The sequence below is a fragment of the Somniosus microcephalus genome, chromosome 14 (assembly GCF_052327205.1).
Source record: "Somniosus microcephalus isolate GS21.2 chromosome 14, FLI_Smic_1.0, whole genome shotgun sequence".
In the NCBI taxonomy this organism is placed as follows: domain Eukaryota; kingdom Metazoa; phylum Chordata; class Chondrichthyes; order Squaliformes; family Somniosidae; genus Somniosus; species Somniosus microcephalus.
In genome coordinates, this window is record NC_141000.1 from 121,910,519 (window position 1) to 121,932,185 (window position 21,667).

Consider the following 21,667-nt stretch of genomic DNA (forward strand, 5'->3'; position numbering starts at 1 on the left):
CTCCCCTGCTCTTCTTCGAAATAGTGCCATGGGATCTTTTACATCTACCCAAGAGGGCAGACGGGGTTTTGGTTAAAGATTAATATTTTGCAGATGGCAGAAAAATGTGATTAAAACTCCAGGAATACACCCAACTAGAGTTGACAACCCTAATGCAAACTCGCCCACAGTGCTGTGTGTTAAGATAAACATGGCCCACATCAGGAGCAAGACCTTTCCAGTTAATAGAGACAGGAGACTTTCATCTCACCAGTTGGGTCTGGATTGGAGCACAGGTGAAAGGACTCTGCCCATTTCCTGCATTTAATTCCACTTCAGTAATAGTTACTAACTCAATTTAAAATAAAGCACCATTTGAACCCGTTTGGGTTCACCAGCCTTGTCCTGGAATTCCCTTCCTAAACCTCTCCATCTCTCTCTCCTCCTTTAAGAAGCCCCTGTAAACCTACATCTTTGACCAAACATATGGTCACCAATGTTCCCATCAAGCTGCTCGGCCCCGCAGTCTGGAGGTCCCGCGCCGGCTGCTTGCCGGCTTCTCTGGAAAAAAACGTGCATGCGCAGAAATTTGAATGGGTCGCACAGCCCGTTAAAGGGGCCGCGCACCCAAAAAAAATTAGAGAGATTGGTGATCACCTGTCCTAATATCTCCTTGTGTGGCTCTGTGTCAAATTGTTATCTGACCATCGCTCCTGTGAAGCGCCCTGGGATTTTTTTGCTACGTTAAAGGTGCTATATAACTGCAAGTTGTTGTTGTTGCTTGTGCTTTTCAGAAATGGCAGTGTGGTTGTGTTGTTCAACCTCCACTTCACCAGCCCTGTGTCGATCGTCAAGGTGAGGAGTGAAATGGTGACCGCCATCGAAACTAATGAGGGATCATTTCTGGGAAACTTCCGTGTCAACACCAGCAGCATCCAGCTCACAAGTAAGGGAATAGACCGAGGACTGAACGGTGATGGGGTGATGGTTTGGGGAAGAGCGTTAGCTGTTAACTACTTCGCCACTGCAGTTTGACGCTTAAACTGAGCTGATTTTTTGGTAAACTCGCCAGCACTGGGGAGTGGAGAACACAGCAGCCATCGAGCGAACCAACACCAACAGGAGGGCGCCCTGTACTGAGATTAACGAGTTCATTAAAAATATCAGGGCCAATTTTATGAATGGGTGTCACCGGCCTTCCGCCCAGGCGGGTTATTGGGCGGTGAGCCAACCTATTCCCAATCTACTCAGGAGACGCGCAGCGTGCATTTGTACATTCGATCCTATCAAAGAAGTCCGAATCGCCCTGTCCATGCTGAGTCAGCTAATCACAGCCAGTGTAACAGTTGGCGGAGCTACAATTGGCTGAAGCGGCCATGGGTTAAGTGGGGGACATTCCCAATCATGATTGTGTTCCAGTGAACCTTGCTGAAAAGTGCATTCGTTCTCGAGATCTGGGCCACATTGGCAAGTCTGGATAGGCCGCGTGTAGGTTTGGCCACGCTGAACGCAGGAAGCTGGCAGCGTTAAGGGCAGCCCAATGGGAAAGGGTCCTGAAGCAGGCATTAGGCCACCTTATTTACATAAGCAAAGGGGCCTAACATTTGTTTCCGGCCCGGGCCCTGGACGCCTATACTTCAGCCATTACCAATATGGCAGGTGGCGGACTGTGCATGCGTACGTACGCCGCCCGCCATATTGAGCGCTTAGGCGCCCGTTTTACTCCTGTGGACAGGATGGAGCGTGCAGGTGAAGCGCTCTACAAGTGAATAGCCAGTTGAAGCTCGCTCTCCCAGCTCACACATGAAGGATGGCCAAGTGGGGGAGGTACCCAGAGGGCAGCCAGCACCTGTAGAACTGTATCCAACGCTCGTCAGTGACTTGAGAAGAGGAGGGGAGAAAATAGAAGGAGGAGAAAAGAAAGGGTTTTACTCTTACTATGTCTCAGCGTCACTTAATGATTTATTTGCTTGTGTCAAAGAACATTGCTTCCCAGGAGATAGGATGTGTGCCGATGGTATAACTTGTGTCGATCAGGACTTGTTCTGCAATGGAGTAACGGATTGTCCTGACGGTTCGGATGAAGACGAGCAACATTGTGGTACAGTTATCTGACATCTTTCTTTTGGTTTCTTGCTTTGGTTTTGCTAACTAATGATGTATGTTTACGTTCCTACATTACCACAGTGACTACATTTCAAAAGTCCTTCATTGGCTGTAACGTGCTCTGGGATGTTCAGCGGTGGTGAAAGAGGCGATAGAGATGCAAGTTCTTTCTTGCTTAGCATTGGCATCACAGCCAAGCGCTGGCTGCATTGGCAATGGTGCCAGGTTTTGAGCGTATACATGGGTTCAGATCAGACACCTGATACCACATTGAGATGGGAAAGTAAAAGCGGAGAGTGTCGAACCCCAACACCTGACTACAGTGTACATGTGAAATTCAGCAATTCAGGACCAAACTCAGATTTAAGTTCCCACGCAGCCTTGTAGCGTCATCAAGCGGTGACATAATCTGTTGATTAAGCTTCGCAATCAGAAACTGAGAAGGGACTTAGAAGAAGCAGCGTACATCAGTTCTCCATAACGGCAGGGAAATCGAGAACCATTTGCTGTCGGTTTGCTGTGTGTAGGGTAAATGAACCCTATGATGGGCATTAACGTTAAGCTCTGTTTAGTGTCCAGTAAAGCTGTGCCCAATAACAGAGTTATATTGCCTACTGGGCAAATCTTTGATTGAATCATTCCTATTCCAATTGGTGTACCATTTAGATTTGTACGTCATTTGATTTGTAAGTTCGAACCCTGGCTGGTAGTGAGTTAGCTGATCCTAGGGAAGCGATGAATGTGTCCCAGTTAGCTTTGGTGTCCCCAGTATGAGAGGGAGGAGAAATGAGAAGTCATCCAGTGACTGGCACCCAGCGCCCCCCTGCTTTGAGATTCATGCATGATTTCATGAGGCTTGGAAATGACCCTTCCTCCCCATCACTGTAGCGGTCAGGTGACGTGTCCCCACTTTCTAGGTTGATGCATGGAAAATGGCCGCTTAGGGGAGGAACTGTCCTCTGACATGGATCAGTGCCTTTAGAGTGGAGAGAGATGGGAAAACAATTTAGTTGGGAAAACATACCACTCAAGCTTTCATCACTCAGAATAAAGTCTGTATTCCACACGATTGAATCGGTATCTATCAGAACTAAACCTCTTGCATGTAGTGCGCACTTCCTGGAGGTGTCCTACTTCATTCCTGGTCACACTTTAGCCATCACACTTTAGATGTCACAGTTTAGACGTCACACTTTAGTCAATCCTCTGTCTCACTGTGAGCAATACTTGATCAAGCCCGCTTGATTGGCACCCCATCCACCACTTTAAACAGTCACACCCACCACCGGCGTACCGTGGCTGCAGTGTGTACCATCTACAAGATGCACTGCAGCAACTCGCCAAGGCCTCTTCGGCAGCACCTCCCAAACCCACGACCTCTTCCACCTAGAAGGACAAGGGCAGCAGGCGCCTGGGAACACCGCCACCTCCAAGTTCCCCTCCAAGTCACACACCATCCTGATTTGGAAATAGATCGCTGTTCCTTCATCGTCGCTGGGTCAAAATCCTGGAACTCCCTCCCTAACAGCACTGTGGGAGCACCTTCACCACACAGACTGCAGCGGTTCAAGAAGGAGGCTCACCACCACCTTCTCGAGGGCAATTAGGAATGGGCGATAAATGCCGGCCTTGCCAGCGACACCCACATCCCATGAATGAATGAAAAATAACTTTGGGAGAACTGCTAGTATTATATAAAATATAACCTGCAATGGGCAGGTACTATGGGTTGTAAATAAATTACATCAGTGATACTTCTAGAGAAATAGAATTGAAATGAACTTAAGTTATGTTAAACCTATATAGAACCTTGGTTAGACCACACTTAGAGTACTGCGCACAGTTCTGGTCTCCACATTACAAAAAGGATATAGAAGCACTGGAAAAAGGGCAAAAAAGATTTTAAAGGACGATAAGAGAGCCGAGAGGTTATACCTACCAGGAAAGACTGAACAGGCTCGGGCTCTTCTTTAGAAAGTAGTAGGCTGAGGGTGAACTAATAGAGGTCTTCAAGAGTATGAAAGGGTTTGATTGGGTAGACGTAGAGAAGATTTTTCACTTGTGTGGGGAGACCAAAACTAGGGGCCATAAATAAAAGATAGTCACTAATAAATCCAATAATGGATTCAGGAGGAACTTCTTTATCCAGAGAGTGGTGAGAATGTGGAACTTACATGGAGTAGTTGAGGCGAATAGTATAGATGCATTTAAGGGGAAGCTAGATAAGTACATGAGGGAGAAAGGCATAGAAGGATATGTTGATAGAGTGAGATGAAATAGGAGGAGTGGGAGGAGGTTCGTGTGGAGCATAAACACCGGCACGGACCAGTTGGGCCGAATGGCCTGTTTCTGTGCTGTAAATTCTATGTAATTCTATATACTCAGAATTCAGCCCAGAGGCCAATTGTGGCCAGTCTACCTTTCACCGTTGCCTTTGGCAGGCTGGCTGCCTCATGGGCTCCTGGGCCTCCATCCAAGGCCTGCCCCTCTCTGAGATGATGACCTCACTGGGATTCAGTGCTGGTCCTTCCCCTTTGCTGGCTCTCCAGCAAAAAATGAGGCGGGGCTTTCTCAGCTCCCATGCAACAAGTAAAAGGGTACCACTAAAATAGACCTATGGAGTAAAGCTATTGGTACACTATTGACCTTTTACTCCTCTTCCTGTGGTCCCAGTTCCCCGCCTGAACCATTACCCCTTCCTTTCCTCTTTCAGATGCTAATGCACCCGCTGTAAGTTTCCAGCATTTTCTGTCTCTATTACAAATTTGGCTGTGAACTGGTGGCTTACACTCTGCATTGGTAGAAGACGTTAATTAATATCCCTCTCTCGTTCCCACAGCTACACCCTGCGATGGATCGTTTCTGCTGACTGGCTCTTTCGATTCATTCCATTCGATTAATTTCCCCAAGCCGTACGATCCTGACACTTTCTGTCGATGGATCATCAGGTGAATTACCAGGACACTTCTTCACTCTGAGCTCGATATTAGTTTGCTCCCTGTTCCTCTACTCGAGACCCAAGACTGTTGCTTCAGTCCAGTTTCACGGGAACCAGAAGACCTCCGTCTATCTCATTCGAGGGTGTCGGCCGTGGCTCAGTGAGTCAGAAGGTCGTGGGTTCAAATCCCACTCCAGAGACTCGAGCACAAAATCAGATGGTGCCGTCTTTCAGTTGAGATGTTAAATTGAGGCCATGTCTGTCCTCTCAGGTGGATGTAAGAGATCCCGTGGCACTATTTCGAAGTAAAGCAGGGGAGTTCTTCATAGTGTCCTGGGGCCAATATTTACCCCTCAACCTACATCACTTAAAAAAATACAGATGATCTGGTCATTATCGCAGTGGGAGCTTGCTGTGTGCAAATTGGCTGCTGTGTTTCCTACAGTACAATAGTGAATACACCTTTTAAAAAAGTACCTTATTGGCTGTGAAGCACTTTGGGATGTCCTGAAGATGTGAAAGGTGCAAGTCTTTCTTTCAAGTGGCTATGGGTGCCACTAAACTGCGACTAGGGAGGGAGGGGACATCAGACACAAGGCCAGTCCTCTCTTCACCCAACGTTCACGATAGACACTACAGCACAAGGCACTGGATAGTGATGAGGAGCAGGAACCCTGGCTGTGTTTTTCCCTTGCCTAAACCGGAGACACTGAGGCCGATTGCGGTGTCCTTCCTGAGATCAAGAAAGGAAGAAAGACCTGCATTTCTATGGCATTTTTCACGACCTCAGGATGTCCCAGGCAATGAAGTACTTTTTGAAGTGGAGTCACTTTTGTAAAGGGAAACGCAGCAGCCAATTTGCACGCAGCACAAACAGCAATGTGATAATGACTAGATAATCTGTTTTTAGTGATGTTGATTCAAGTAACTCAGCACAGATCAGGAATCAAACCGGGACCTCCCTGATCCCTGAGAGGCAGTGGCACACCACATTCACCATTCACACAGGGAACATGGGAATTGCGAGACGAACGATGACCACGGTCAATCTAGTTGACCTTCTACCATCCTGGTATTAACCAAGCCAGTACCATTCCTTCTATTAAAATTTGTTTCTAGTGTTCCAGACAGATTTCTGTACTGTGTTTATAAGAATTATTATAATGATGAAAAGTGTTGAAAAGAGTGATCATTATGGTTGAAGGGATAGAAATGGGACCATTTTACAGATTTAGAAAACCGTCTCAAGGCAATTCACAGGAGCGTTATCAGCTGAAATTTAACACACCGAGCCACATAATGAGATATTAGGACAGGTGACCAAAAGCTTGGTCAAAGAGGTAGGTTTTAAGGAACGTCTTAAAGGGGGAAAGAGAGGTTGAGAGGCGGAGAGGTTTAGGGAGGGAATTCCAGAGCTTAGGGCCCAGGCAGCTGAAGGCACGGCCGTCAATGGTTTAATGAGCAAATGTCACCCTGAGCCACTGGTGAAAGGCTTGGCACACTCCACATCTAGATCAACCAAATCTTCATCAAGTCTTTGGGTCATTAAGCAACTCATTAGCAGCTTACGAAGTATAAAATGAGCAATGCTATAAGCTGCTTCAGGATTGGTCTGCTGTCTATTAATGAAATCACATGAAATTGGATGTTGCAAATCTGCTCTCATTAAAATGTAGGAAAAAATATATATATATAGTTATTAACATCATTTCGAAAAAGAGGAAAAATATGTCCCCTCCGTGAGAGTCTGGCCCTGGTAACATGCAGCTTGTAAGTTCAGATATTATTAACTCTTAGACTGCTGCCAGCTTCATGGAAACTCATGCCCTCCCCCTCCCCTCACCTCACCTCCCCAACCCCACCCCACCCCAACCCCCTCCCCCTCCATGTTGCGGGCTGTCAGACAGTTAATCAGCCCGCGAATCATAGGATTACATAGGATATACGACACAGAAACAGGCCATTCGGCCCAACCAGGCCATGTCAGCGTTTATGCTCCACTCGAGCCTCCTCCCGTCTTTCCTCATCTAAATCTATCAACATAACCCTCTATTCCCTTCTCCCTCATATGCTCGTCGAGCCTCCCCTTAAATGCATCTATACTATTCGCTTCAACCACTCCCTGTGGCAGCGAGTTCCACATTCTCACCACTCTCTGGGTAAAGAAGTTTCTCCTGAATTCCCTATTGGATTTCTTGGTGACGATCTTATATTGATGGCCTCTAGTTTTGCTCTTCCCCACAAGTGGAAACGCTCTCTCTGTATCCACTCTATCAAAACCTTTCATAATTTTAAAGACCTCTATTAGGTCACCCCTCAGCCTTCTACCCAGCCTGTTCATCCTTTCCTGATAGGTGTACCCTCGCATTTCTGGTACCATCCTTGTAAATCTAACCAACCCTCCCACTACTTCACATTGTTCTCCAAGGGAAGAGCGTGAAGGTATGAAAACAGCAACAGTACCAGCCCTAGGTCAGTTCTCAACCTAATAGTTTTAGTGGTGCACTGGGCAGAATTCCCTAGGGAGGTCTGGGAATGCCCCTAGACACTCCCCCAGAGCACTGCGTTGATTGGGGGGGGGTGGGGTGAGGCGAAAGGAACTGGAATTGGGGGCTGGTAAGTTCATGTTGAAATTGGACCCCTCTAATATCCCCCTTGTGTGTGTGTGTGATTGTGACTAGAGTTGAACCAGGCCTTTATATAAAGGTGAATTTCATTGACTTCCAAATCGAGGAATGGACTGACTCCCTTAACCTGTACCAAGGAACAGGCTCCAGTAAAGAATTAATCGGTAAGCAATCAACGGCTTTCTAGATTTTTACATTAAATCTATTTTAATTATTTTTGGGGGTGAAGGTAAAAGGCGTTAGTGCTGGAGAATGGAGGACTTTCCTATTTCAGACACCCAGGGGTGAATTGTAACCCTGTCCACCCAGTGCACAGTTACAATTGGCGAGGCAAAGACTTATTCCTGTTCTATTCCCACCCGCCACCGTCTGAACTGGGCCCTTTATTTAGGCGGCTGAGGCGCCTGCCTGACTCCGACGGGAGCCTTATTAATTTATTGCTTAATCTGGGTCCAATGATGATCCATTTTAACAGCCTACTGAGCAGGGAGGAGGCGCAGCCCCTCTCAGATACGTCCGAAAGCAATTTGAGTGCTGCTGTGGGCCCCATAAGGAAAGACTAGAGCCTCGGCTATCCCACCTGGGAAATGGCCCCGATACCCCAGCCCGCCCCCGAGACTTACCTTGGGGCTGGAGAGCGACCGCCAGAACCCGTGATTTTGACCTGTCTGAAGCTGCCTAGTCAGCTCCTTCCACCTGTTTCGGGAAGGCATCTGGCCAGCGGGATGTGAATGAGGCCCGGCAGTTAAAATAGCCTAAGCCTCAAACTAATGACGTCAGGTGTGTTTGACGTTCACTCCCACCAGCTGAAACTGGCTCACAGTTAAAATCCCCCCCAACCCACCCCTCGCCGATGTCAGTATTTGTATAGTATAGTGAAGTGCCTCTAATCTGCCCCAGTAACGTGCCTCTGCCTCCAAAGAAACAACCCTAGTGCGCCCATGTGACATTTCCCAATTTCGACATGGGGTTGGTGGCCTTGCCCGCCCCGTTAATCCTGTTCGGCGCCTCCCAGCTTGCCGGTTCGATGGAAATGAAGCCTCGTCCTCACGATCCCGGCCGCCTCGTTACCGTGGAGACGGGCGATCGGCCGCGCACTCCGCTGGTCGGGAGCCCAAAGGTCAATAATCAACCCCCAGGGAGGTACGGGCGAGGTATGGGAGGGAAAGGCGGCTCCCACTGAGGTCTAACCCTGGAGTGAGTCAGGGGAGGAAACTAGGGAGAAAAATACGTAAAGCAGGGGAAGGAATCTCAACCTCAGCAAAAAAAACAAATGGGAACGGCTTTGTATTTTGACAATGACTCTCTACATGAACTCACACAATCCTAACCTTGCTCTGTTTCACTTAGCCTCACTCTCAGGTTTCCATCCCGGATCTGTAAGGATTTTTTCCAACCAGGCTACGGTAGAATTCCAGACGGATAATTTCCCATCTTCCGATTTTGGTTTCAACGCAACCATCACAGCGTTTAACCTCAGTTCCGTCGGCAGTAAGTCCCCACAATTGTTCAAAGGGAGGCTTTCGTTTCATTAGAATATTAATCGTAATTATCTGTTCCAGCAGCTGGCTCTCCACTGCTTATGCACAAGACATCAGAATATAACAGGGACCCAGTGGCAATAGCACAATCAGTGCCCTGGCAGCAACTCGGGAATCAGGAACAAGGGGGCACGATCTTAAAATCAGAGCGAGGCCATTTTGCTTGGAAATCACGCAACACATTTTCACACAAAGGGTAGTGGAAATTTGAAATTCTCTCCCCCTAAATGCTGTGGATGCTGGGGGGGTCAATTGGAGCTTTCAAGGCTGAGACTGATAGATTTTTGTTGGATAAGGGTGTCAGGGAATATGGTGCAAAAGCGGCTAATTGGGGTTGGGGGTATAGAGCAGCCGTGATCTAATTGAATGGCGGAGCAAGCTAGAGGGGCTGAACGGCCTCCTCCTGTTCCTAATGTCCCTATGTTCCTATGTCAGTGCCCTGGCGACTAGTATTATGACCCTGAATATTTGTGGGGGGTGTGATCCCAATAGTTATGCCAGGGTCACGCCCGTCAGTGCCCTCCAGCACTGACCCTGCCAAAGTTTCTGGGGTCAGTGGCTCAGCACTCCGACTGATCAGCGAGAGTGCAGACTATAAGGCACCGATGGTCTGACAATTTGGTTTCCCGGCTTGGCAGAGATGGTTGAGCTCAGGCCTTGCATGGCACCCCTGATGGATTAATGGTGCCGTAGGCTCCTGCACACATTGAGGTGACCACACGCTCCATGGTTGACTGCAAAGCGACGATGCCTTGAACCGGAACCCCACACAAGTTGGTGGTGGACTCCTCCACGAGCTCCAACATTGTTTCGAAAATCCCTCATAAGAACATAAGAAATTAAGAATTAGGAGCAGGAGTAGGCCATACGGCCCCCCAAGCCTGCTCTGCCACTCAGATCTTTACCTCAACTTTACTATCCCACCCTATCTCCATAGCCCTTGATTCCACTAGAGCCCAAAAATCTATCTATCTCAGCCCTGAATATACTCCATGACTGAGCAGCCATAGCCCTTTGGGGCAGAGAATTCCATGATTCCTCTGAGTGAAGAAATTCCTCCTCATCTCAGTCCTAAATGGCCGACTCCTTATCCTGAGACTTCGCCCCCGAGTTCTGGACTCTCAAACCAGGGGAAACACCCTTCAGCATCTACCCTGTCAATCTCCCTCAGAACCTTACGGGGGGAAAATTGGGTTGCTTTGCGCTTCCCATTAGCTCCCCGATGGGTGCTAATGGGGCGCACAGCCCCTAGCACCTGAGCGCGGCGCCGCTAACGCCTCCTGCGAAATTCAGTGGGAAGTTAGCGGTGGCAGCAGCCGGTAGCACCCCGTGACACTGCATCTCCGGCAATGACATCATCGCCGTGCGCAGTGCACCACTCGCAAACATCAGTTGTGCCCCCTGACCTACTGCCGGACGCTCTGTCCGACAGGGTCAGGGGGCGTGTCTGCGGCCGTGGCGGCACAATTCAAAGGGCAGGTGCCGGGCGTCCATTTTTTTTGGGCCGCCTGCCAGCACCTGACCCCTTTCGCTTCCTCCTGCGGGGTGCCGGCCGCGATCGATCAGCCCGGCACTCCTCTTGAATGCCGGGCTGTTTTCCCGGCACCCCACTCCCCGGTGGTCCAGCAGAGCCCCGGTGCGTGCAGAGCTAGGCCCCTCCCCTTTAATCAGGGGAGGGAGGCCTGTAGTACCGTGGCGCTACGTGCCGACGCGGGTGACGCTGTTGCACGCAGCGCCGCGATATTGAATGGTAGCGCCCCAGGAAGGAGGGGGTGCTTCCCATAGTGCCCCGCCTCCTGCTTGGGGCGCTACCACTCAATTTACGGTGCGGGGCGCTAACATTTTTGGGGCGCCCAGGCAAAGTTAGCACCCCAAAGGGGGCGCGACCGAATTTGTCCCCCGTACATGTTTCAATGAGATCACCTCTCATTCTTCTGAACTCCAGAGAGTTTAGAACCGCACACGCAGCCCAATGCATTGAGCAAAAATGCTGCACATGAAGCATTGGAATATAGGAATTGCTAGATGCAAAAAGACCCAGGTCCACCTAGATTGCCTTCTACCATCCTGGTAGTCACATGATACAATAATAGAGTTGTTGACTAATCACAGCGCTCAATCTCTATCAATGAGCCAGACATGAGGTGAGGAAACCCTCAGTGGTGGAGACCTTTGGGAACCATAGGTCCAAAGTCACCTGTTCCTCCCAAGCCCACTACACTCACTGCACGTCATGTCTCAAATGACTCATATACTGTGTCCCAGCGGCCCAGAAATTCGGGTCAGAGGCTTCCCGTGGGTGCAAGCCTCCGACCTGCACTTACCTAGCGCGCCGGCCGTTGTGCTGTGGGCCCGCATGGGATTCCGATCCTGGGCCTCCTCCAACTGCCAGCGCGCAGTGCTTGCGTATCCCAGGGGCGCAGTTAGTTCGAAGCGTCCCCTGGGATCACGTGGGCCATGGGGAGCCAATGGTAGCAGGGAATCTGTATTCATAGATTTGACAGGAAGAGGTGTCAAATCTATGAATACAATTCAGCCCCAAAACATCACTAAAACTTCAAATAAATTTTTTAAATATCACATTTTAAAAATAACTATAAATTATATAAAATAACTATTTTAAACAATAATTTAAATTTTTGAAAAAATTAATTACAGTTTCTAACAGGGCTAAAAATAAACTTACCTTTCTTTAAAGTATTTAAAAATAATAAACCTGTGGAAAAAATGTTTTAATTTAACTTAATTCACCACTTACCGTGTTAAAAGCAGGCCTTGCGACTGCTTTTTACAAGCGTAGCTCCTGGAGACTTACCCTCCCGGAGAAACCTGCAAGAAAAGCGGAAGTTCCAGGCGTACGCGCTGCCTCTCCGGCGCACGTGTTCGACCCATGAACCCCTTCCTTCAAGGGAACGGAAGTTCCGGTTTCCCATGCATGCACAGTGCATGCACGAAACCAGCACTTTCGTTGGGCCTACGCGTAAGTACCCAACGCGTACTCACCCGTGGGGACCCGAAGTTCTGGGCCGTTGTTTTCTATAGAGAGCCACTCCATGTTTTACGACAGACACATCTATTCCATTAGCTTCGGCATGGTCTATTCCATGTTTTACTACCAACCGCACTCAGCCACGCGGGACTCACTGGGAAAACTTACTGAATGGTCAGTAATCATTTAGCTTGGGGTTTACTCACAGGTCAGAATTTTTCACAAAACAGTGCTGATGTGTTTAAAACTGTGGTTGTCATGATCTCTGTCTATAGATCAGGAGAAAATAAACTGCAATTTTCAAGACGGATTTTGCTATTGGAGACAAGGTCCAGTGGACGAAGGTGATTGGGAGAGAATCAATGGACCTTCCTACCCACCCATAACTGGCCCGACTGATGATCACACGTATGGAAACCAATCAGGTAATAATTAAATAAAAACAGAAAATGCTGGTAATACTCAGCGGGTCAGGCAGCATCTGTAGAGAGAGAAACAGAGCTAACGTTTCAGGTCGATGACCCTTCGTCAGTTGGAGATGTAACAGGTTTTTAAGCAAGTGTAGGGGCAGGGAGAGGGGGGCGGAGAGGAAAGAACAATAGGGAAGGTCTGCGATAGGGTGGAAGGCAGCAGAGATTAAATAACAAAAGGGATGATGGTGCAAGGCAAAAGGAGATGGTAATGGGACAAGTCAAGAAACAAAAGATGAGTCTAGAAGAGGTGTAAATTGGAACGGCAGAATCAACAGCTGCCATGTGAAAAAATAGGGGCAGAGGTTATGGTCTGAAATTGTTGAACTCGATGTTGAGTCCAGAAGACTGTAAAGTGTCTAATCGGAAGATGAGGTGCTGTTCCTCGAGCTTACGTTGAGCTTCGTTGGAACAGTGCAAGAGGCCGAGGGCGGAGAGATCAGAGTGGGAGTGGAGCGGAGAATTAAAGTGCCAGGCGACCGGAAGCGCGGGGTCGCCCTTACGGACTGAACGGAGGTGTTCCGCAAAGCGGTCACCCTATCTGCGCTTGGTCTCCCCAGTGTAGAGGAGACCACATCGTGAGCAGCGAATACTGTGTACTGTAATAATGAACCTGTTATAACCAAAATGTAGAATAACATAGAATTTACAGCACAGAAACAGGCCATTCGGCCCAACTGGTCTGTGCCTCTGTTTATGTTCCTCGTGAGCCTCCTCCCACCCTTCTTCATCTAACCCCATCAACATATCCTTCTATTCCTTTCTCCGTCAAAAACTTACCTAGCCTCCCCTTAGTGCATCTATACTAGTCGCCTCAACTACTCCTTGTGGTAGCGAGTTCCACATTCTCACCACTCCCTGGGTAAAGAAGTTTCTCCTGAATTCCCTATTGGATTTATTAGTGACTATCTTACATGGATGCGCCCTAGTTTTGGGCTCCCCCACAAGTGGAAACGTCTTCTCTACGTCTACCCTATCAAACCCTTTCATAAGACCGCTGTTAAGTCGCTCCTCAGCCTTCTCTTTTCGATATGTGCACAAAGCAGGGAGAAAGCCAGGGCAGTGGTAGCAATTACAGGGGGCAAGTGGGCGGCAAGAGGAGGCAGCCGATGGCAAGACAAGGAAGCAAGTGGGTGGCTCACTTAAAACATGCTGAGGTCTCACAGGGCAAAACTGGGGAGTCCCCTGGTTTGACCTCTATAGCAATGAAACCATAGGTCATCTCTGCAGCACTGTACACGATGCACAGAAGGTGAGGACCCTGAAGTTCCTTTGGATCATGGAAGGACCCAGGCCACAGTTGACAACAGGTCTAGCATGATCCAATCAGAATGAAGGTTAAGCCAACCTCCCAACTTCCACCCTTCGTAAACTTGAGCTCATCCGAAACTCTGCTGCCCCGTGTCCTAACTCGCACCCAGTCCCGTTCACCCGTCACCTCCTGTGCTCACTGCCCCGTGTCCTAACTCGCACCCAGTCCCATTCACCCATCACCCCCTGTGCTCACTGCCCCGTGTCCTAACTCGCACCCAGTCCCGTTCACCCATCACCCCCTGTGCTCACTGCCCCGTGTCCTAACTCACACCCAGTCCCGTTCACCCATCACCCCCTGTGTTCACTGCCCCGTGTCCTAACTCACACCCAGTCCCGTTCACCCATCACCCCCAATGCTCACTGCCCCGTGTCCTAACTCGCACCCAGTCCCGTTCACCCATCACCCCCTGTGCTCACTGCCCCGTGTCCTAACTCACACCCAGTCCCGTTCACCCATCACCCCGTGCTCACTGCCCCGTGTCCTAACTCGCACCCAGTCCCGTTCACCCATCACCCCCTGTGCTCACTGCCCCGTGTCCTAACTCACACCCAGTCCCGTTCACCCATCACCCCCTGTGCTCACTGCCCCGTGTCCTAACTCGCACCCAGTCCCGTTCACCCATCACCCCCTGTGCTCACTGCCCCGTGTCCTAACTCACACCCAGTCCCGTTCACCCATCACCCCCTGTGCTCACTGCCCCGTGTCCTAACTCGCACCCAGTCCCGTTCACCCATCACCCCCTGTGCTCACTGCCCCGTGTCCTAACTCGCACCCAGTCCCGTTCACCCATCACCCCCTGTGCTCACTGCCCCGTGTCCTAACTCGCACCCAGTCCCGTTCACCCATCACCCCCTGTGCTCACTGCCCCGTTTCCTAACTCGCACCCAGTCCCGTTCACCCATCACCCCCTGTGCTCACTGCCCCGTGTCCAAACTCGCACCCAGTCCCGTTCACCCATCACCCCCTGTGCTCACTTCCCCGTGTCCTAACTCACACCGAGTCCCGTTCACCCATCACCCCCTGTGCTCACTGCCCCATGTCCTAACTCGCACCAAGTGCCGTTTGCCCATCACCCCCTGTGCTCACTGCCCCGTGTCCTAACTCGCACCCAGTCCCGTTCACCCATCACCCCCTGTGCTCTCTGCCCCATGTCCTAACTCGCACCAAGTCCCGTTCACCCATCACCTACCCCTGTGCTCACTGCCCCGTGTCCTAACTCGCACCAAGTCCTGTTCACCCCCCGTGTCCTAACTCGCACCAAGTCCCGTTCACCCATCACCCCCTGTGCTCGCTGACCTACATTGGCTCCCGGTCCAGCAATGCCTCGATTTTAAAATTCTCAACCTTGTTTACAAATCCCTCCGTGGTCTCGCCCCCTCCCTATCTCTGTAATCTCCTTCAGCCCCACAATGCCCCCGAGATCTCTGCACTCCTCCAATTCCGGCCTCTTGCGCATCCCCGATTTTAATCGCTCCACCATTGGTGGCCGTGCCTTCAGCTGCCTGGGCCCTAAGCTCTGGAATTCCCTCCCTAAACCTCGCTACCTCTCTCTCCTCCTTTAAGACACTCAGCAAAACCTGCCTCTTTGACCAAGCTTTTGGTCACCTGCCCTAATTTCTCCTTATGTGGCTCGGTGTCAAATTTTGTTTGATAATCGCTCCTCTGAAGCGCCTTGGGACGATTTACTATGTTAAAGGTGCTATATAAATACAAGTGTTGTTGTTGGAAAGAGACTATCTGTGTTTGCCACTGCTGTTCCTCACTCATTTAATACAACCCTCCCCCACAAATGGCACAGTCCGGAAGATCACCATGTTACAAGCCTATTTCCCGTTGGCACCAGCTAGTAGCTAGGGGTAGGTGCATGAATGTTGCATGAATGTTCCTGCAGTTGAGCTGGAGGGAATGCGGTGTCCTGCCATGTGACTGTGCGCAAGTGTCAATAATGTGCAACATCGCCCCCTCCTGACTTCAATCTAAAATTGCAGCTGCACATGGCGCTTTCTCTGAGTAGTTTTCCCAGGAAGCTGGGGGAATGTATTCTACAAAACTGAGCCCAATAATTTCATGAGCTAGTTTTACAAGTCAATCCTCAAACAAAAGACTGCCCAGTGGAAATGGAGAATAGCAACTAGTCCTCAAATCTCCTTTCAACATTTACTCTAGCCACGCCTCAGTGGGTAGCACCCTTGCCTCTGATTCAGAAGGTCCTGGGTTTAAGTCCCACTCCAGAGACTTGAGCATATAATCCGGTCAGACCCTCCCAGCGCAGTGCTGAGGGAGTGCTGCGCTGTCAGAGGTGCCGGCTTTCAGATGAGACGTTAAACCGAGGCCCCCGTCTGCTCTCTCAGGTGGACGTAAAAGACCCAAAGGCACTATTTCGAAGAAGAGCAGGGGAGTTATCACCAGTGTCCTGGCCAATATTTATCCCGCAACCAACTTCACTAAAACAGATTATCTGGTCATTATGTCATTGCTGCTTGTGGGACCTTGCTGTGTGCAAATTGGCTGCCACGTTTCCTACATTAACAAAGACCGCCTATTTCCACCTCCACAACATCACCCGGCTCCACCCCTGCCTCAGCTCATCTGCTGCTGAAACCCTCATCCATGCCTTTCTTGCTTCTAGACTTGACTATTCCAACACACTCCTGGCCGGCCTCCCACGTTTTACTCTCTGTAAGCTTCAGGTCATCTGTGTCCCGGCTCGCACCAAGTCCCGTTCACCCATCACCCCTGTGCTCGCTGACCTACATTGGCTCCCGGTCCAGCAATGCTTTAAAAATCTCATCCTTGTGTTCAATTCCCTCCATGGCCTCACCCCTCCCTATCTCTGTAATCTCCTCCAGCCCCCCCGAGATATTTGCGCTCCTCTAATTCTGCCCTCTTGAGCATCCCTGATTTTAATCGCTCAACCATTGGTGGCTGTGCCTTCTGTTGCCTCGGCCCTAAGCTCTGGAATTCCCTGCCTAAACCTGTCTACCTCTCCACCTCTCTCTCCTCCTTTAAGACGCTCCTGAAAACCTACCTTTTTGATCAAGCTTTTGGTATCTGCCCTAATTTCTCCTTTTGTGGCTCGGTGTCAAATTTTGTTTTATAATGTTCCTGTGAAGCGCCTTGGGATGTTTTACTACGTTAAAGGCACTATATAAATACAAATTATTGTTGCTCCATTACAACAGTGACTACATTTCAAAAATATTTAATTGGCTGTAAAGTCCTTTGGGATGTCCTGAGGTCGTGAGAGGCGTTATATAAATGCCAGTTCTTTCTTTAAATAGACTTCTCTCTTATCTTAGTTTTTAGTTCAGTAAGTTACATCAGCATTCCTGCTCACCTCTTCCTCTAAAGACTTGACTCCAATAACAATTCTGGCAGATTCCTGAGAACGTGGATAACGGGAGTGCAGGGAATTGAATCTCCACTCTATCTTAATGCAGTCTATTCGCTTGCTGTATGGAACCAGTGCTAACCTTGCCCCCTAATAGAATTCCCTGCTGTTTTTTACTGGAGAGCTAGAAAAGGAGAGAGATCGGCATTGAATCTGAGCTAGATCAATATCCCACAGACAGGCAGGATACGTCCATGGAAACACTTGGGCCTAGAAATTCAGTGCCCTTAGCACCGATTTTGCGGCGCTAGAGGGCCTAGCGCTGCAATTGGCGCCGGTTCCTAAATTGCCTGGGGCCCTTCCGCGGCGGTAGACTGGTAGCGCTGCGCCGGCACCGATGACGTCATCGGTGTGCGCAGCGTCCCGGTTGCCGTGGTAACCCGGCCCCAAGCCGAAATTCAGTTGCGGCCGCCTCGCCAGTGGCAGCCGCAACTAAGACTCCGGCAAACGAGTGCTGCCGGAGTCTGCGCCGGCGCTTTAAGGAGGCGCGGCGGCCGGCCGCTTTCCCGCCGGCCGCCTGCCCGCAGCTCCCTCCCCGGACTTCTCCCCCCCCCCCCCCCCCGGAACAGATGCAAGCCCGGCACTTGTCCGAGGTGCCGGGCTCATTTTTGAGGAGATTTGCGCGGGCCGCGGCCGGGTGCAGGCAGCTCCTCCTTAACGGAAGGAGGAGGCCTGCACTTCCCCAGCCTGCCGCACCGCATCGGGTGCCGCAGCGCCGGAATTGCGGCGCGAAACGGCAGTTAGCGCCCTTTTCCAGGCGCTAAGACCCTTCAGCAGCGCCGGCAGCCGTTTGGGCGCGGCGCCACTGAATTTTTGGCGCGCGCAGGGGACTTAGCGCCGGCACTAATTTCCGGCGCTAAAGCCCTGGCTAAGCCAAAACCCAATTTCTAGGCCTTGGAGTATTAAGACAACCGAGGGCCCCAGGTGAAGAGATCTTGGGCTGTGAATGGCTCCTGGATGATATCATGGCCCAGAAATTCGGGTCCCAACGTGTGAGTACGGACGGAGTACCCACGCGTGGACCCGATGGAAGTGCCAGTTTCTTGCATGCACTACGCATGCGCGGGAAACCGGCATTTCCAATCCTCTGAACGAAGGGGTTCAGAGGTCGAACGCGTGCGCGCAGGAGTCTGCGTGTGCGCGTTGAACTTCCTCTTTTTTTTTTACAGGTTTGCCCGTGTGTGAAGGCCTCAACTTTTTGCACATTTAAAAACCAGACGTAAGGACTTCATTTTAAAAGGTAAGTGGTCAATTAATTAAAATTAGAACATTTTTTCCACAGGTTTATTATTTTTAAATACTTTACAGTAAGTGTATTTTTAGCCCCGATTTTTTATAAAATTATTTTTTTCAAAAATTTAAATTATTGTTTAAAATAGTTATTTAATGTTATTTATAGTTGATTTAAATAGTGTGATTTTTTTTCAAATTTATTTTAAGGTTAAGTATTGTTTTGGGCACCCGGAGTTTTCATGAGTTTGACAATTCTTTTTGTCAAACTCATGAATGGACTTTTCCATCCTCTGATTGGTTGCCCAGTGCTCACGTGATCCCAGCCGACGCATCGCACTAACTACGCCGCTGGATCACGCAAGCACAGCGCGCCGGGAGCTGGAGCGGGCCACAGACCGGAAATGCCTCAACGGCCAGCGCGCTAGGTAAGTATAGGTCGGGGGCTTGCACCCGCGGGAAGCCCCCGACATGAATCTCTGGGCCCATGAGTATCACTACTCTATCACTGGGGTGTTTTGTCAAAGTGCTTCCTTTGATTGAAAAGCGCAATCTATCATGAAACAAATTGAACGAAAAGAAAGAACTTGCATTTATATAGCGCCTTTCACAACCTCAGGACGTCCCAAAGCGCTTACAGCCAATTAAGTACTTTTGAAGTGTAGTCACTGTTGTAACATAGGAAACGCGGCAGCCAATCTGTGCACAGCAAGCTCCCACAAACAGCAATGTGATAATGACCAGATAATCTGTTTTAGTGATGTTGATTGAGGAATAAATATTGGCCCCGGACACCAGGGTGAACTCCCCCGCTCTTCTTCGAAACAATGCCATGGGATTTTTTACGTCCACCTGAGAGGGCAAACAGGGCCTTAGTGTTACATCTCATCCAAAAGACAGTACCTCTGACAGTGCAGCACACTCTCAGTACTGCACTAGATTTTGTGCTCAAGTCTCTGGAGTGAGACTTAGAACCCACAACCTCCTGACTCAGAGGTGAGAGAGAGTGCTGCCCACTGAGCCATGGCTGAGACGAGAAAGCTTCCATGTAAATAGAACATTTCTCCCACCCACCCCGCCGCCCCCCCCCCCCCCCAACTCACCCCACCACCTACGTCACCATTGGCGGCTGTGCCTTCAGGTACGTAGGCCCCAGGCTCTGGAATTCCCTGCCTGAACCTCTCCACCTCTCCACCTTCCTCTCCTCCTTTACGACGCTCCTTAAAGACCACCTCTTTGAACAAGCTTTTAGTCACCCCCTCCCTCTTTGGTAACGTGTCCATTTCATGTTTCATTACGCTTCTGTGAAGTGGGATGTTTTTCTACATTAAAGGTGTTATATGAGTTGTTGTAATGATATCTTGATAACTGCTCCTTAATTCCAGGCTATTATATTGTAACACCAATGCGGCCATTCAATAAGATCAGAAAGATCCGTCTCTTCAGCCCTGTATTATCTGTCGAGCCCGAGCCATCGTGTCTCAGTTTCTGGTAGGTAAAGAGCCCCAGGCTTATTTTTTATTGAGAGACCAAGTGAAGACCCAAGGCCCAGCTACCACCAGGAGTTGAAAGAGTAAAAGAGATGAAGTTCTCCGGGATGAGGACGAGTGGTGAGATGAGGCCAAGTTTGGATCATAGAATCATAGAATGATAGAATGGTTACAGCACGGAAGGAGGCCATTCGGCCCGTCGAGCCCGTGCTGGCTCTCTGCAAGAGCACCTCAGCTAGTCCCACTCCCCCGCCCTTTCCCCGTAGCCCTGCAAATATATTTCTTCAGGTATTTATGCAACTCCCTTTTGAAAGCCACGATTGAATCTGCCTCCACCACCCTTTCAAGCAGTGCATTCTAGATCCTAACCATTCGCTGCGTAAAAAAGTGTTTTCTCACGTCGCCTTTGGTTCTTCTGCCAATCACTTTAAATCTGTGTCCTCTGGTTCTTGACCCTTCTGTCAATGGGAGCAGTTTCCCTCTATCTATTCTGTCCAGACCCCTCATGATTTTGAAGACCTCTATCAAATCTCCTCTCAATCTTCTCTGCTCCAAGGAGAACAACCCCAGCACCCCAGCTTCTGCAGTCTATAAAACACAACAGAAGACCCTCATTCCTGGAATCATTCTCATAAATCTTTTCTGCACCTTCTCTAAGGCCTTCATATCCTTCCTAAAGTGCGATGCCCAGAATTGGACACAATACTCCAGTTGGGGCCGAATCAGTGTTTTATACAGTTTCATCATAATTTCCACACTTTTGTACTCTATACCTCTATTTATGAAGCCCAGGATCCCATAAGCCTTTTTAACCACTTTCTCAACCTGCCCTGCCACCTTCACCGATTTGTGCACACATACCCCCAGGTCTCTCTGTTCGTGCACCCCCTTCAGGATTGTACCATTTAGTTTATATGTCCTCGCCTCATTCTTTCTACCAAAATGTGTCACTTCACACTTTTCTGCGTTAAATTTCATCTGCCACGTGTCCGCCCATTTCACCAGCCTGTTTATGTCCTCTTGAAGTCTATCACTCTCCTCCTCACTGTTCACTATACTTTCGAGTTTTGTGTCATCTTCAAATTTTGAAATTGTGCCCTGTACACCCATGTCCAAGTCATTAATATATATCAAGAAAAGCAGTGGTCCTAGAACCGACCCCTGGGGAACACCACTGTAAACCTTCCTCCAGTCCGAAAAACAACCATTCACCACACTCTCTATTTCCTATCACTTACCCAATTCTATATCCATGCTGCCACTGTCCCTTTTATTCCATGGGCTTCAACTTTGCTGGCAAGCCTATTATGTGGCACTTTGTCGAACACCTTTTGGAAATCCATGTACACTATGTCAACTGTACTGCCCTCATCAACCCTCTCTGTTACCTCATCAAAGAACTCAATCAAGTTAGTTAAACACGATTTGCCTTTAACAAATCCGTGCTGGCTTTCCTTAATTAATCCACACTTGTCCAAGTGACTGTTAATTTTGTCCCTGATTACTGTTTCTAAAAGCTTCCCCACTACCGAGGTTAAACTGACTGGCCTGTAGTTGCTGGGTTTATCTTTACACCCTTTTTTGAACAATG

The 21,667-nt window shown here is 49.4% G+C and overlaps 1 protein-coding gene across 1 annotated transcript in view; it reads left to right on the forward strand.

Annotated features, from left to right (window-relative positions):
* Positions 1–774: 774 nt before the first annotated feature.
* Positions 775–21,667, forward strand: part of tmprss15 (transmembrane serine protease 15) — a 59,738-nt gene continuing 38,845 nt past the window's right edge. The window contains exons 1-7 of the mRNA XM_086007259.1: positions 775–925; positions 1,961–2,080; positions 4,925–5,033; positions 7,705–7,814; positions 9,001–9,141; positions 12,456–12,605; positions 19,972–20,077. Of these exons, the coding sequence (XP_085863385.1) occupies positions 847–925; positions 1,961–2,080; positions 4,925–5,033; positions 7,705–7,814; positions 9,001–9,141; positions 12,456–12,605; positions 19,972–20,077 (815 nt within the window). The 5' untranslated portion in view covers positions 775–846. The remainder of the gene's footprint in view (positions 926–1,960; positions 2,081–4,924; positions 5,034–7,704; positions 7,815–9,000; positions 9,142–12,455; positions 12,606–19,971; positions 20,078–21,667) is intronic.